This window comes from Astatotilapia calliptera, chromosome 7 (assembly GCF_964374335.1).
Source record: "Astatotilapia calliptera chromosome 7, fAstCal68.1, whole genome shotgun sequence".
NCBI lineage: Eukaryota > Metazoa > Chordata > Actinopteri > Cichliformes > Cichlidae > Astatotilapia > Astatotilapia calliptera.
In genome coordinates, this window is record NC_137428.1 from 56,279,277 (window position 1) to 56,297,069 (window position 17,793).

Sequence of the window (17,793 nt, forward strand, 5' to 3'; positions counted from 1 at the left end):
CAAACTATGCCGTTTAGCAAAAGAGTGTCGCGTCACCTCTACAGGTTTCCTGATGATATCATTTATTACAGGACACTTATCCGCTTTATGTATATCAATTTCAAATTTTTGTCACGGTGTATAATAATGTTTCAACAAGCAACTTTACTCCTTGGTGCAGGGTCATGTATGAGAAGCAGAGTGTACCCCAGACAGGTCGCCACCCTAACACAGAAAGGGTCAATTTAGTGGTACAATGAATGCACCAGCTGCTGTGAGGCAACTGTTCTTTTTACATTTATATTTCATACATAATTCCTTTTACAGAGAAGCAGCCCTCTTTTTACTGTTTTGCAATTTATTAAAATTTCACAGATAATTCTAGACATTTGAGAACAAATATTAGTCTACATTAAAAAACAAAAACATAAGACTTGGATCATAAAACCACTAAAAGAATATCAAGGAACTCAAGTACTGATACAGACCTACCACATACCTAATGTACTGTGTAGTACAGTGTTTCCGTTCAGCACCATGTAACTCCTTTAAATAGATTGCTTGGTGACTCAGTCTTATGTACTGTGAGTGAGTGCAGGATTAACATGGTGACGTCTTAGACAACGACCAAGGACAGTGAGCATATTACACATGCCTTATATTGTAATGTACATGTAATATACAGTATTTAGTGGACAAGCAAATTACCACAACCATTAAAGTGACACAATAAACTTGAAATGCATCATTTACCCATAAGGAGCATAGTGTACCATTGGTTAACAATTGATAATACATAAGAAGACCTGCATTGTTGTTTTCACTCCACACTGCCAACAATAGATGAACACAACCTTGGTCACTGTACACTTCATACTTCAAGTCACATGGTGTCCAGATTCAGTCAGTCTACTATAATGACTCATCGAGCCTGTTATCAAATAACACTAATGGTTGGTACAGTATTCCTGTGCCACACTTCAGAACCAACTCACCTGAAAAGTTCATCTAAGTAGTCTTACTATGAATCCACCCATGCCAGAGTTCACTTTGATCCACTCTTTCAAGCAATGGATGACTAGCAGATTACACAAGCTATAAATATTTATGTACAATCATATTTAGGCAATAAGAAAAATATATTCTCATGCAGGACAATATGCAAAAATAACTTAGAAAATGTCTCTTTCATTGAGCAAAATACTTTTAATACAAGGGCTCTATATCAGAAACACTGATACTGTTTTTTTTTTAAAGCTAGACAAAATACCAATTCACTGATCAGATAATTGGTTTCTTTATTGATCATAAATCAATAAAGGAAAGTACCTTCTACTTAAAATATTAATGAAATATATTCTGTCACTATAAATAACATTTCTCATGTTAATTTATCGTTTTTTTATTAAATAAGCTTCCCAATTCAGTGATTGCTGGGACACTAAAGGCTTATTCATAATATTGATTAATTCATAGAATCAAAAATGTTTTAAAACATGTCGATGGCCAAGTTGAAACTGCATATCTTCCAACTTGGAAAACAAACATTTCAGTCTCCTTTGTGAAATGTAAAGTTAATTAACAGGAAGGATGGACATAATATGTAAAAGAATAATCATGAAGATGCACTTCTGTCTTCTGAAAATAATAAAACCCATAAAAATGTCCTACAATGACCATGAAATTGAGACACTAAATGACACTAAAGACAGTGCTGTACATGTGATGAGAAATGTCAAACACAGCAGGGGAAATGCTGTTTCTGTGGATTGATTCCTATGGGGGGGTTTGAGTGTGGATGGGAAGGAGGGCTGCTCCTAGGACACACTAGAGCAGTGGATGCTGGGGGAGCCCATCTGTGTGAGGACCTTGTCCAACCACTGAAGGGGACCATTAAGATGTAGCTCTATCCAGCAGGGGGTGCTGGTCACTGTCTGACGTCTGCAGAACACAAAGAAGGAAAGCACACATTTCTGTCATTGCTGAACCTTTTCTTCTGTACTATATTATAACGGTTGTTGTCTTATAGCTTATACAGTCCATATTTTTGGAAGAATTTCCCGAACAGTGATGCCAGCTCTGGGCTATTTCTGAAGCCATTCAAGTATCTCTGAGGATGTTTTTCTCCAAGGTGTTTGGTGCCAGAAATACAACACGCACCATTCATAGTCCAGTGGGAATCCCCCTTCCAGAGGCAGTTAGAAATATGTCCACACCCCACTTCATACCCCCCTCACTACTGCATGCCTGCTGCATTCTTCCTCCTCTCTTACAGAGTCACAGTTACACCATCCCCCATCACCTTCTTTTCCTGCTAAAAGTCGGCTTCAGTCAACAACCCAAAGTCATGTTTTTCTTCTTTTATTCCTCACTTCTCCAATTATGAATGAAGATGTTGAACAACCTCTTTAGAATAATGTGCATTCATTTGTGTAATAAGTTCTACAATAGATGCAATTGTCCACATGTTTCCCAAACAGAACAAATTCTTTTCTTCCAGCATTTTACTGCCTAATAAACAAAATGTTGACTCACTGAACCTCAATTTGATTGTATATGCAATTTAAGTTTCCACATCACGTTTAGGGAAAAAAATGCACGGCAGAGACTTGAAAGACATGAGTAATACGAGCCACTCACTAGCTGGGTCAGTTAAATGTTAACTTGTCTTCTGACCTCTAAGCAGGCCATCTACCAGCCAAAATATTTAGTACACTGACATTTATTAACTACCTGTAAATGACCTAACCAGAAAATGACATTTATTTTAATCACTACACAACCTCTACCATTTCAGAACACCATATTACACATTTACGCCACTACAACATGACATCAGTCCTTCTCACGTATTACTTTACTGTCAGTCAAATAATAAGCAAATGCAACAATATCTTATACTTTGTAAGTAATATAAGAAAAATAGTAAAATATTTACCTGTACTCAGCTCCCCAACCCTTAACAAAACTCATCCGAATAGTACACATCCTGGTGAGTTGGTAGACTGCCTCAAATCCCTGGTTGACTGACTGAGAGAGCAGCGCAGCAAACTCCTGGTTGTTGAAGATCTTCAGGTTGCAGCCTAGCAACAAAATATTTATTATCAGGTTTACTAGCACAGAGAATAAAATAAATGTCAGGAGCAGAAGAACACAGTTATACAGTCATACTCTGGTCATATTGCCTTTAATGAGTTTGTGTTTGTATGCACGTTGTGCTGACCTGGAGGTATTTTGCACACAGTGGCAGGATGCCACCCATAGCGCTGGTTGCAGTTAGGGCTTTGGACAAAGATGGCGCTATCACTGAGACATTCTGCAAACACCTCACCCCCGATGTAGTATAACCTCACACCCCGACCTGGAAAAAGAGGAGAAAAAAAAAGCTAGCTCAGCATAAAACAACCTTCACATATAATCAGAACAAATTTATGCCGTCGCTTCGAAATACAGTTAATACCTATGTGTCTGCGTGTGAGTTCTACTCCTGAGTTGCGGTTGACGTTTGACAGCAAGCCCAGACAGAAGCGTTCGGAGTTGGAGGGATCTGTGAATCCATCTACTGTAAGGGAGGGTTGTGAAGCGTGGAAGGTCTCTCCAACACGCTGGTTCAACTCATAATAGGAGATGGAGCACCAGAAGGCAGATTCACAATATGTCACAGGTTGAAAGTCTGGTAAGACAAAGAGACATTTACAGGTTTAATCTATTTCCATGATGAAAGAATTAAATAGTTGAATAGCTCTGTCATCAAATTGATGCTGAAGGTGCAGCATCATGACAAAGTCCTGACAAGGTTTCCTTTGGTTCCTCTCCAAAAGCTCTTTCCCATGACCTTCATAACCTCAGCCAGACATGAAATACCTTTCTTAAAAAGCAAAACAAAACAAGGACCTCCTAGTTTGTCTCCACATAGAATAACCTGCCACGCAGACATTTACTGCATTATCTTAAAGCTGCATGTAGCTGGTTTTTCCACACATAAGAACAGAGCAAACACAAAGACTCCATTCATATCATACTTACTGCCCTGAAGCTAAGCCAGACACGATCCACTCACTCAAGTGTGTGCATATATTGCTCATCAGTCTCATAAACAGACATTCAAAAACACCAACCCCCCCAAAATAAATAAATAAATAACATAATGTTCTCCACAAATAAATAAACAAACCAACAAGAAAATCAAGGATAGTAATGCACGTGATGCATTGATCCAATGCAGAAGTGTCATAAATACAGTTGCTTCAATGGCTGCAACAAGAGAGATGGACTCCCATGTGAAAATGTTTCACTTAACAGCTAATTTGCACCTTCTTAACAACTGTACTAATGACGAAATTTTGTATACATGTTTTTTCTTAATATATCTTATATAGTGAATTTTTTTGGAGACTTTAAAATTAGGTGTTTAGCCACATTGAGTGAGAGCTAGGGCAATAAAAGCAATTACAGCCACTATAGCTGACTGCTAGGGTTTACCTCTTCTAATTTAAGTTACTGAAATGTGCCTTTTGACTGTAATTGTGGTGTGTGTAGTTTTTGAAAGATGACAATGGAACTGTCTGACAGATAAAGTGGCCTGCACGGTAGTACAGACTGTCCACGAAGTTTGTGCTTCAGTTGTGGTGACTGGAATTGTATTGCACCCATACAGTTTATTGAAGCATCCTGTTAGCCACATTTGTTGGTGTTGCTGTCTAAATATGGTCACTTGTGACCAAAAAACCCCCCAAAAACTGTTGTGTGTGTTACCCAACTGAGCCACCAGGATCCCAGCCCCAGTGTCCATTTACATCTATTAATGGAGCAGCCAATAGAGCATAACTACATACCGCTGATGCAAATGCTTCTTTACCATTATAAATTAATAATCTGCAGTTCAGGTGTACATGATGATAGTGTCTATCAGCCAGTGTCTTTCAGCATTTATTTAGGTATTAAAGAGTGAGCACAAGCATGTGTACAGTAGAGTTGTGGCAAGTTTTCATACAACAGTGACCATTTCAGACTATATAAAGTCATTATGCATCCGTGTTTTTTCATGTGGGGCGATTGCCCTCTTGAAGTAAATTCAATAAGTGTTCATTTTACATTTAGAGGTTGAGATCAGACTAAAAATATTGAAATATGACCAATTACACTAACCAAATAAAGAAAATCAGAAAAGGGTAGTTACCTTGTAGAAATAAATAAAAACCACTTAGTGTTTGAAAAAATTCAGTTTTCATGTGAATTCAAGAGAAAAAAGCAAGCCTAATTAAATTATTGTCATCCATGCTAGTTAAGGAACTTTGACCGTTTTAACGGTTTGAAAACTAAATGGCTCTTTTGCCAACTTCTCATCTCTACTATTCCAAATACAGACAAACATATGGAGAAAAAAACCCAGTTAAATCCCTTGCGCTCCTCAAATTTGAATCAAGCAACACACCTCAAAATCATTATGATAGCTTTGACCATTCAATTTGTTTTATAGGCTCTGTTGCATGACACACACTTTAGCGATGACAGGCTCTAACACATGAATTAAGTGCAAATATTCTATTACAGCACTTGTACTTTTAATGATATCATTACTACAGGTTTGACTTTCGTAATAACTGGAGAACCATTTATAAAGTTTCTTTTTAAATATGTTATTATCAATTTTTTTCCCATTCACTATTGGGCAGTTCTGTTACTGCTCAGTTTTGTTATATATACATATATCTTGGAGGGTGTAATAAGCTTTTTCCTAACAAGCAAAAAACTTCAAATCCAGATTAAACACTGGATTTTAAATGAATGGCTGAAATTTCTATTGGCGCACATAACTTAAAATATGTCCAGGAGCTAAAGCTGAGTAAACTTGACTGACTGATGTTACTTACCAGGATTATTGTTTGCAGGGGATACAGGATTGGGTGACAGGCTGGGTGAACCTGAAACAGAGTGGTAATAGAAGGTGGGTTCATGACCATTATAAGCTGTAATTAGAGTAGTATAAGCTTCAGGTGTGTGTACAGTCAGGTGACTCACTTGTGTCCATGCTGTGGTTAAGCTGGTGATCATTTGTCTCACCATCCTCACTCAGGTACCCTGGTGGGGGAGTTTCTGTAACACATGGGTTAAGCACACATCATTGTTCTTTTGCGTGTTTAAACTGCTTCTGTGATACAACTACACAAATACAATATTTTAATATAATATAAAAACTGCACTCAGGAACAACATTTTTGGGGCATGAGCCACAAACTAAATCATCCCTGAGAAAAATAATTTAGAGACCGAGTCAAGAATGAGTGGGATGTGTTTTTTGCTTTTTTTCCCCTCACCAGGAATATAGTTGTTCTGGGGCTCAATGCCAGCGGGAAAATTGGTGTTTTCAGGGATGGATGGGCTGTAGTCATCCAGTGGTGGGAACTCGGCAGGGATGTCTGTATGTCGTGGCACTAGAACGGGAGGCAAAACTGGAGACAGTGGATCAGATCAGTTCTGTACCCAGTTTGGAGAAAGCTTTAATTTAACTACAATCATGTGGAACACGTAGCAATTAAGAACACTCACTTGGTGTCTCCACCCTCTGGTAGTGATAGGGGTTGACACATACTTCATCCTTCTTGGTGTGAAAGGCAAATTCACAGTGGTCGGCAGCTCTGAGTTCATGGTGGGACTGCAGATCCGGCCAGCGCCACAAGCGGCAGTAGATCACATGAGGAAGACCTTTTCTGTGGGAAACCTGCAGACGTCCATCCAAAGACCTGAAAGACATCACAGTCGAAATATAAAACATTCAGATTAAATTTAGTCACTCTGTGCTGGTTTACCCTCAATTGTTTCACTAAAATATTTTTCATCTTCAATACAGCTCACAAAATATGTCCAAGAATAAAACAGGGCCCCAATTCTACTGACACCTGGGTTAATAATAACAGAATGTAAATGTCTATTTTTACATTTGAAGTGGAAAAGGCCAACCATGAAGCAGCTTTTGTTAAAACTAATAATAATATTTAAGTACTTAACCTCCTAAGACCCGAACTCTTCCACAGCATGCATTTTTAATTTATCTTTGATATTTGGGCATATTGGGCCCCGATGAATGTAAAAACAAAGAATTACCAGATTTTATTTTTTTTTTTTTTACCAAATTTTCGTTTCTAAGAAAAATGAGAGCCACAAATTAGGATATTTGTTTAAAATTTCAATAGAACAGTAGCAGTATAATGTCCTCGTAAGTGGATATCAGGCCCTTGTAGAGCAAAATTGAGTATTTGGGTCTAAATAACCAAAAATGTGATGTCCACATATGTGGACGCCAGGTCCTAGGAGGTTATGGTACCTTTGTAGTGTAAACCTATGTATACCCTCATGTAACTGAAATTTAAAAAAATGCAAAGGAAGGATTGTCTTGGAATCTCAGTGTGGGGTAACTTTTTGATGACTTAACATTTCAGTTTATTGTGGAGCTGTGCAACATGAAAAGTGGTTTTCATTCTTTGGCCAAGTTTTAAGTGCACAAATAATCTTTTTATGCATTAACTTCTTAAAATGAACTGGAAAAACTTTTTTTTTTCAATGATGAGTTTTTTGACCCAACGTAGATTCTGCTGTGCTGTCCCTCCCTCAACTGTGAATGGCCCAATGACCTAAGTGCCAATCACTCTGCTTCCTGTCTACACTCACTGCTGATTGGAGTGATCCAGCACAAAGTTAATCAGTGAATTTACTTGGGCGTTGCCCTTTTTAAGTCCAGCATGTACATTCCTTTGCACGGTGATTTAATGTAACCCACCAACCTTCTGGGTCTCTTGAACATTGATTTAGTTGTTGATGTTGCAAGACACTAAGAAGACGTATGTGTCTTTAAGGTACTCTTTACTACCTGGGATAACGGGCACTAATAACACTGTTTTAGAGACGTAATAACAGACACTCTGCTCACATTGTGCACACATTACTTGTTCTTTTGTTATTCACATTATGGAAAAAGGTGGTATTTTTATTTTCAACACTCACATGACCTACTGTCCCTCCAGCTCGTCCCTTGAATCACAACACAATGTGGCTCATACATCTTATTTTCAACCAAAACCAACCAAAACCAAAACCAGGATAGAACCAAAATCAGGTTCTATCCTGATTCTCTCCACCCATGTCTCTCTGAACTAAGACATAACACTAAGAGCTCCTTGAAAGCAATACCATCTGCAGGACACATTCTGCAAGATTTTTTTTGTAACAGCTATACAAGAGTCTCAAAAATGTCCTCTATTTTAATGAGGACTGTAGATTCTTGTCATTTTTGTAGCTTCATGTAGAGATGCTCAGTGAGACTGACACACAAGGACCCAGTGAGGCCCAGTTAACAATGCAATACCTAAAAGGGTGGTTTTATTTTTCAGACATACAAAACAGACCACAGAATTTTAATGGTTTAGTATAATGACAATATCCACATTTAATTTTGTTCTCTATAAGCCTTGTGTTCACTATGCAATTTTGCCTCACAATGGGGGCAAAATCTTCAAGGAAAATGTGCAACCAGAACAGAGGATGGCACTTCTGTTTTTTCCAGTAGCTAAAATGACAAATGGTGGAACGACTGGAAGAACTGCGGAAAGGCTAAAATGAAAAAACAAGAGCCCCATTGTTAAAGATTTCAAATAAAGCAATGAGGGACAAAATCTCATTTTAAGATGAGAGAAAACAAGGTCCAGTTGCCAATATTGTTACTATAATCAGTAAGTAACAGAGCTTACTTTTCATTAGCGTAATACAATCAGGTATTTAAAAAATAGAAGGAACTCCAGTCCTCCTTATGATGACCTGCAGCATTATTTCCTGGGTCAGCTTAGGTCAGCATTTGCAAGCCTCAGCTGAGAGGCTGGCCTGGGCTAGTTTCTGTCTCCCTGGTTTGCCACTCTGACATGATGTCACACAGCCAGTTGAGGCAACCTTCCTGTTTAGCTGAATATACAACAACAGTACATCTACCAGCCAGGAAGTTAGAGCATCACACTACCAACCAAATCACCCCCCGAGTAGAAGACAAACCACTTTCTGTCAAAGACTCCAACTCCAGAAGCAACCACAAGCAGCTGATTATACTACATAAATAAATGCAAGTGCAGCGCAAAGTGCCTGCATCTGCAGAAGCACATTAAAAAATGTTAACAACGTTTGTCTTTGTTAAAGCACATCTGGTGGCCTACTAGTTAAGACACACACTATATGGACCTAGGATTTCAGTATCACCAGCTGCTCAGTTTTTATTTACATCTGTTCATTTTAACCAAAACGCAAGTCCCTTCATTGCATTTATGTAGTTTTATACAACAATGCACCAGTATGGAACTTGAGGGTCAATAATTCAAAATGATCCTATAGCCAATATAGTGTAATAAACAATAATATTAATCTAACAAATGCAAGAATATGAACAGACATACTGTCTACGTCCGGTTTTATAAGATATCTTTTATCAATGTTGGGTTCCACACCATCTTAAATAATCAGGGTTGTTTCTGGCTTCCCATTATGCTCGCAAGCATGGCTTTGCCACATGTAGTTAAGCTAACCCAGATGTTTTGTCTTATTTAACCTAAGTTTTTGCAATTTCCTCTTATTTGTGGTCATTTGATAAAGAGAAATGTATTTTCTGCTTGAGTGAATGATATCAAGGTTAAAAGTAAGTATTAGTATAATTTCATAATAGGCCAATCATTAACAAAACTCCAAAAAATAACTGAATTATTTTAACAGTGGCATTAATTAAATGCTTACCTAAGGGCAAGAAACACAACCCATTACCAATATATTTGAAATCTACAGTAAACAAGAGAGGTTTACATTATAATACCAATGAACTTAACTTTTTTAATAGGGGTGCAACGATACACAAAATTCACGGTTCGGTTTGGTTCGATACTTTGGTGTCACGGTTCGATATTTTTTCGATACAAAAAAAAATGTTCATGCCTTTTTAATTTGTCATTTATTAAAATTATAAATATATATTTTAACTCAAAAGTACAGTTTTTTAATTTAATGTTACTGAAAAAAAAGTAATTTAAAAAATAAATATATCTCAGGGCTCTCAAAATTTCAAAATCCCTGGTAGCCCTTCGGGCAGGGACTCTTCAGTTTTTGGTAGCCCAAAATAAATGTAAGTAGCCCGAATAAAAAAGAGAGCAATTTTTTGATTGATGTTTTGTTTCCTTTACAATATTATACATTAAAGTATAATATTGTAAAGGAAACAAAACATTAATCAAAAAAATTGTTGAAAAACAAATTACAACATTGTATAAAAATTACAATCATCAACTCAAATACTTGGTTCTAATTGAACAGAAATTTCTATGAACTTGTAAGAACTGTGTAGGACATGAATCAGTCTGTGTCAGATCCTGAATTTGAAATTTCCACTGAAGTCACGGGTAAGAGACAAGTGGAACCAAGATCTAGGCCATTTGCTTTTTGAAGTTTGCAAAGACTGCTAAATTTTGCCAGTGGTAGTTCACTCTTTGCAACATAGTACGCTGTTCTAAACAGATTTTTCAGGTTTATTTTTAGTATGTTATTTTCAATTGGTGTTTGTTCTGGGAAAGATATTGCAGACTGAGCAATAATGCATTTCTTGCATTTCTCATGGGTTCTAATGGGGGCCTTTCTTAAAATGACTGGTCCCAGTAACAGAGGCGCTTGTAGACTCAGGAATCGAGAGAAAACCAACAACACACCCGGCAGAACATTATGTTATTTACACGGGTGCACATAAGTGGTCTGCATGTGCGCATTCGCTGTCAAAATAAAAGACGCGCACCAGATAAGAAGTTGCAACGCGCGTTTGCGTCCATATAAAAGCACTGTTTTTGTCCGCTAGAGTGGGATTTTCACAGCACATTGTGCACCACATCTCTGTGCATTCTTCATTTGTTTGAAGCCAGCTCACCTCCTGCAACCACTTTTCCGAGAATACATGCTTCTTTTGTGGTTCGGACTCCTTCTGACATTTGTTTGGAGGTAGAGGAACACCAAAGTAATTGCTTAAAGGAGCTTGCTTCTTCGATATCTTTAAGAGTTCTAAACAAATGTCTGTCCTCCTCCAGAAAATCTTATGTATGCAAACACGCGTTGCAACTTCATATCTTGTGCGCGTTTTTTGTTTTTTGTTTTTTTTTTTTGACAGCGAATGCGCACCTGCGGACCACTTATGTGCAGCCCCGGTTATATAGCTCGTCATATTGCAGCCACAGAAATTCTTTTGTCCATGAAACCATAAAGCTGCACTTTCTTTTTGCCTTATAGTCTGATTTGTCATAACTTTTCCATTTTGTGGTAAGCTTTTCTTTGGCTGTCACTTCTTCACCCTGACCTGTCTTATTTGGCTCAGCAGAACTAAAATATATATCCTGCTGCTTTTACACACCACTCGCATAACGGTCAGCGATTCTCTGCGCGATCAACCTCTCACATGTTTAAGCTGCGGGAGATTTCACTTGTCATGTTTGCATAGTAAGCTAACGATTGATAAGACGATGTCAGAGGAATTGGTGCGCAAATTATCATCACTCACCAATCAGTGCTGTTGCTCTCTATACACAGTTCGCGCGATTGCAAAGTGAAAGCAAAAAACAAGCGCAAATTCAAACGCGATTTCAATATGTCACATATTGACAGTGGCTCACCGATGCCAATGACATAATTACCCAGCTACATTTCCAAAAGAATGCAAAAGCATTGACATATATTTTTCCTACAATAGCCCGACGGGCAGGGCAGAGATAGATTTTGGTAGCCCGACTGGAAAAACCGCTAACCCCGGGACGTCTGGCTAGCGATTTTGCAAGCCCTGTATCTGATTGAGGAATCACTCATCTTTGGAAAAGAGAGTTTATTACAGAGGCTCTTTCCAAAATAAAAGCAATACTATACACTTCTTCTGGGCTATATTCTCAGCAGCATATTGTAGCGGGTCAGGGCTGTTCAGGGTTCTGTTTGTACAGTTATGTTTTGTTTATGTTGCCATAGTGACGGGTGACGCCCTCTCGATGCGACGGTGTGTTCTTCCGGGGTCAGAGGGCGCCCTGTGTGGTGTTGTTGTTGTTGCTGTGCGGTTGCCGCGCTGAGCAGTTAGCTAGCGGCAGTGTTCTTCTGCAGATGTCAATAAACGGCTGTGCTCCCTGGCTAGCTCACGGGAAGCAAGACCAAACGACACCTCTGTCTCCTCCTTGTCTGAGCTCGCCACATTGGTGTCAGAAGTGGGATGATGGTGGCACCCCATGTTCTGACCCGAGTGACTTTTCCCCCGCCGGTCGTGACCGGCCGGTGCGCCAAAAGAAGGCACCTGGACATTTGCAGGACTTTTTGTGGGGCAATGGGGTCGTCGGAGACGACTGACCCCTTAGGTGGGGGCTATGTAGCGGGTCAGGGCTGTTCGGGGTTCTGTTTGTACAGTTATGTTTTGTTTATGTTGCCATAGTGACGGGTGACGCCTTCTCGCTGCGACGGTGTGTCCTTCCGGGGTCAGAGGGCGCCCTGTGTGTTGTTGTTGTTGCTGTGCTGTTGCCGCGCTGAGCAGTTAGCTAGCGGCAGTGTTCTTCTGCAGATGTCAATAAACGGCTGTGCTCCCTGGCTAGCTCACGGGAAGCAAGACCAAACGACACCTCCGTCTCCACCTTGTCTGAGCTCGCCACAATATTAAACATAAATCATGTGCTAACGGCTGTCTAAATGACTCGAGTAAAGTTTGTAGCATGCATGCTTGTTGTTTTTGTCTGCTTCCACTTGTCTTTGCACTAGGATGATGTCAGCGTCAACGGGCAGTCATATTCGTTGTGTTCCCACTAGTGCAGTCAGCGTTAAGCTCGTTGAAATGACGTTAACGCCACAACACGGCAAATCTCCGTTAACGAGCTATCCCTGATCGCCCCGTGCGTGGGGCTAGACGGCCAACACGTTAACGAGCTCCCACCCATGTAATTGAGCATTGCGTGGCACATCCAACATACTGTTTTACTTTAGTCCATGACGCGCTTACCTTCAGGGTCATACGTCACATGAAAACCAAAATAATTCCAAACGCCAGATCTGAATGAGAGTGGGGGAGGTTCAAGTTGCCATGTTGCAAGGGGAGCTTAACTTCTGTCTCGCTAGCTTGTCCTGCGCTCTTCCTTCTGGCAATGCTGTCTGTGTTGAAGCTCAGTGGATCTGCGCTCGACAGTGCAGCCTAGGCGGAGTAGTCGAACGCAGATTCACTGAGCGCTCAACACAGACAGCATTGTCAGAAGGAAAGTTGATAAAATAAATTACAAATTTTGTATTGTTCGATACATATGCGTACCGAACCGAAAGCACTGTATCGAACGGTTCAATATCGATACGAGTATCATTGCACCCCTATTTTTTAACATGACCAGTTAAAAGGCAAACCTTTGCAGTAAGCTCATACTTTTTACTCTACTTACTGTGGGTGCTTTAAAATCAGTCATGGATGCCAGAAAATTGTGGTGCGCTTAGTTTCACAGTTTTGACATTTTGGTACATAATAATTTCCTGCTGGTTAAGTTCATTCTAGGTGCAAGCACCTCAGGCAAGCACTTGACCACTCTAAATGCTCACAACCCCTTTCTCTCCACGCCACATTAGAGGAGGTGATGAAAGTACAGCACAATGCAGGCTGGCTGCAATACAGAATCACTGAGTCACTCTATCCCCAAAAGATAGCAACACAGCTGTTATTCTGTAAAGTCTACTGTCTATGAACCCACTGACAACTTGAACCACAATCCAAACAGTGGCCCACGCCCTCCCTAGAGCCCAGAGCACATTCCGAACAACTGAGAAAAAGGTTTTAATGTAGGTTACCACCCATGCTTTGACATCCACACTTACTGTGATGGGAGACTCCCAGTTTTGTTAGCAATCAGGCCTACAAGCTGCCTTTTAGGGCTTGGAAAAAATTTCTGGAGGCTTGTTAAGGTCACTGAAGCTCCTTTTGTACTAATTATTAAGAGGAAAAAAGGTGTGGAACAGCCCTATTTGTTTTATGTGGGAACAAAAGCTAAAGAAACAAAGAATCTTTTTAAATAGCAGGCTTTGTGTTATACCAATGTCTTTACTGTCATTGCTATACCTGTAGCAACAACCTGGCATAATATAGCAGTTTATCACATTCCATGTTCCAGTTAGACAACACGCTTATATATTTACCACCTCCCCAATTTGTCAATCAGCATTATCCTTCGTTCTTACTGGTAGCTGCTTCAATGGGCTCGCCTCTAACTTGAAAAAGGTTCAACTCTGACCAACCACTTTGTACTGCTAACCTTTAGAATCAACTTTCACTCTTACATTTGTCTGAATTTTACTGACATTCCACAGAGACCCCCACTAAATTTATGCCAGTCTCTTCCTGTGAGGACAACCCTTAAGTCCCTGGGCCTCTACTGGACGGGACACCATTCTTAAAATGCTACATCTTGTTTTGGTGTTTTGATTGTGGCACTGGAGACCTGAATTGATTTGAAAGACATAGCTTATGAGTTACACCACTCTGACACTCATCAAACCGTTTACTAATCACTCATGCCAACAGGGAAACACTCATTCTGGAATTGAATACTGCCATTTTGAAATGTTTTATCATAAGATAAAGTGATCATTAAAACCAACTTTGTATTGACTTGTATAACCTTTCACTTTAAAGGGATAAGGTGACCCAAAGCATGCCAGCAAAACGCCACCATAAAATAAGTAGGGGCTTAAGGTCCAAATTTTTTCTGTGACTGTCACAGGTCTCAAGGTCATGGTAACAACATTCATTATGTTAACTCCTTACCCATAGAAAGCTAACAAGGAGTAACCCTTTAATCTCTTTTATGAACTGAGTGGTTCTTTCATATTTCAGGCCTGCTTATAGAACAAAATGATTGGGCGTGCATCAGAGATTAATGGGAATGGTCTCTGCCTATGCAGCTACACTTGGAACCCAATAGTCACAAAACCAGGTCTGTTTGGATATACTGAGGTGTCAAACCTAGTCATTAAGGGGAGATCTTTATAAGGGAAAGGGGCTACTTTGTGTCCTTTGATTGAAGACTGTATACAATAAGTAAACACATTTACTTATGAGTAAACATATTTAACTGCACACATGCACTGAGTTGTCTTAACGCTTAAAAACACCTTCCTAATATTGGGTAGGACCCAGCATACAGACAAAACAGTTTTGGGAAACCTCTGGGGATGTCCAGGACTGTCTGGCACCAGGACACTGACAGGAGACCCTTTAGGCTGGAATAAAGTCTTCCTTCATCAGGCCTGTTCTTGCCCACTGATGCTTGATTAGATTGGAAAGAATCCAGGGAGTGTGATGCCAGGTTGAGACATTTGTGAACTGCTTTTTTATGTTGTGGAGTGTGTCCCTGCTTAGGGATTCCACTGCCACCAGATGAGTGAGGCAAGTAATCATGTTTAAGATGGTGTTACATGTCAAAGTGCTGTCCGCATGAATCCCAGCAACCACCAAAACACTGCAGTCTGACAAAATGATCAGAGTTAAGTATTTCACTAAGGATTTTTATGTTGTGCCTAATCAGTCTACTTCTGTGCACTGATTCAAAGCACCGGTAATACAACTATGTGGCTCCAATGTGATGTGTCACACCCAGTGAGTCCACCTCATATGTCTGACAAATTGTGCAGGTCTAATACAGATGGGTATCCCATATGGGGAATCCCAAACTGGACTCTTATTATAACTTTCCCAGAGAACAGACACACACAGTCTAAACATCCTCTATGAGTCAAGCTCCAGCTTAGCCAAACCACTCCCTCTCAGTTTATCACATGTGTGAACTGTGGACATATTTATGCAGCATTAGTTAGCATGTCAGCAGGTGAAGCTAGCTCGGAGATAAACACTCACTACTACAGCATTGCCTCACAATTACATGCTGCACAGCTGGTCTTACTACAGATCATATCGTTGCGCAAACTAATGCTGGAAAATAACAACAGACTCTAATATATGGGTTGAAACACACCATATTATTCCTTTAACGCTACCAGGCAAATAATTTTTTATATATATATATATATATATATATATATATATATATATATATATATATACATACACACATATATATATATAAATAAAATTGCCTGTAAGGAGTTAACATCTGCAGAACAAAATTGTATCTATTTAACACGGGTTAAGATGATAAGATGATAGAGCTAATGTTAGCTCTAAATACAATGCACGATTGGTTTTATTCTGGCGGCAGGTCCAATCAAAATCCATGTCATAACATCAAACGCTTTATGTTGTCTTTGATGTGGCAATTCGCCAGTTTGACTTTGCTCTCTATAAAATAGAGCTGCTTTAAATACAAACATCTGCTAATATCAACTCAAGCTAACTACCTAGCTGCTTGGGCTAACGCTAGCTGTCACCAGCATTAGCTTGCTAGCTCACTTATTCAGAGGCAGTCAGTCAGCGCTCTGTCTTTGTCTTTACCTGGGTATAGTTAGGCATTTTGTGTTGACATTCTGTGTTGTGATGGCCTTCTCCAGCTCGTCCAGCTGTCCCGTCCGTTTTAACTTCTTCACCAGACTTTTGACAGCTTTTTCACACCATTTTTCCTCCTGTCCGTTCTGCTCTCCTTTCTTCCAGCCAAGAAGCCTCTTCACAACTGGAGGGGTGAACGGTAAGATAGACATTTTAACCTGCAACTGCAACAACTAGTTACAGCTCCTATCTTTAATTTATTACTGTAGACACTTTGTTTTTTCAGACTTTCAACTATTTAGCTTGCTAGCTAAACTCCTAGACAGGTGAATGTCTGATGGCTGCCGGGGGCTCAGAACCAGCAGCAGCGGTGCGCGTCGCAGCTTCCCTCCGTTCAAGTATGCTCAGTGTCGGCGTGCAGCAGGACCTCGGCCAGCCTGCCTGCCTGCCCCTCCTACTGCTCCTCAGTCAGCTGGTCTGCCCTACTGCACCTGTATCACACAACTTTCTTACACGTTACACAGCCACTAAATGCTACTTAGTATATAGAACAAAAAAAAAACAGTGACATAAAATACACGCTTCTTTCTTAGACGATTAAAAATATAAAGCTAAACAAATTAATTAAAATAAAAATCTTCTTAAATGTATGTGATGTTCAATCTTAAACTTATGAAACTTTAATATATAATTTCTCAGTGTTTATTTAGTAATCAGTGAAGAAGGAGTATTGGCGACTAAAAACCTGCACGAGAAACGGGGGAGGGGGAGGAGGACAAAAAAGTATATGAGCACTGAAAAGTGATCCAACTTTTGCATTTACTGTGTCCGAGAATAGAAGACCCTTGGGAGTAATCCCTTTGATCCCCTCATAAAGGTGATTTAATTTCACTTCAGATGCATCTTTCCAGAAATGTATGAGGGGGGTCACTGTGCATTCAGTGGTATTTCAGGGTTTATGGTTTTATTGATAAGTGCACTGCCTCCCGTAAACAGCTGTGTGCCTGCGCTATAAATACTCCCATCCAGGACAAGCCCCTCTTCCCTCTCTTTATTTATAGCTTCTATCAATGACTCCTGTCTATTTTTAAGTAAGTATTTGGCATAGCTCCTTACTTCCTTCATCCTAAATAAATATTATAGCTGTCTTGGCAATGTCACAAGGACACCTTCATGACTCTCTGTTCACCAGCCAGCTGAGTGCTGCATGTATCTGAAAGTATTCCAGTGTTCAGTGCATTTATCTCAAAAACACCCAAGGGCTTATAATGGAAGTATGATTACAATTATATATTATTACAGATTTTCTTCAG

The 17,793-nt window shown here is 39.7% G+C and overlaps 1 protein-coding gene across 1 annotated transcript; it reads right to left on the reverse strand.

Annotated features, from left to right (window-relative positions):
• Positions 1-319: 319 nt before the first annotated feature.
• Positions 320-17,108, reverse strand: smad3b (SMAD family member 3b). Its single transcript, XM_026175816.2, has 9 exons — positions 16,490-17,108; positions 6,529-6,722; positions 6,297-6,431; positions 6,001-6,075; positions 5,853-5,903; positions 3,440-3,652; positions 3,203-3,340; positions 2,918-3,062; positions 320-1,920 (listed from the first exon to the last, which is right to left on the reverse strand). The coding sequence occupies exons 1-9, from the start codon at positions 16,690-16,692 to the stop codon at positions 1,797-1,799; spliced, it is 1,278 nt and encodes a 425-aa protein (XP_026031601.1). The 5' UTR covers positions 16,693-17,108; the 3' UTR covers positions 320-1,796.
• Between the last annotated feature and the right edge of the window lie 685 nt (positions 17,109-17,793).

Coding starts and splice junctions, on each gene's coding strand:
- smad3b (XM_026175816.2), bottom strand. CDS start 16,692: ATGTCTATCTTACCGTTCACCCCTCCAGTTGTGAAGAGGCTTCTTGGC. Junction 5,904..6,000: donor TAACCACAGCATGGACACAA/GTGAGTCACCTG, acceptor ACTCTGTTTCAG/GTTCACCCAGCCTGTCACCC. Junction 3,341..3,439: donor ACTCACACGCAGACACATAG/GTATTAACTGTA, acceptor CTCTTTTTCCAG/GTCGGGGTGTGAGGTTATAC.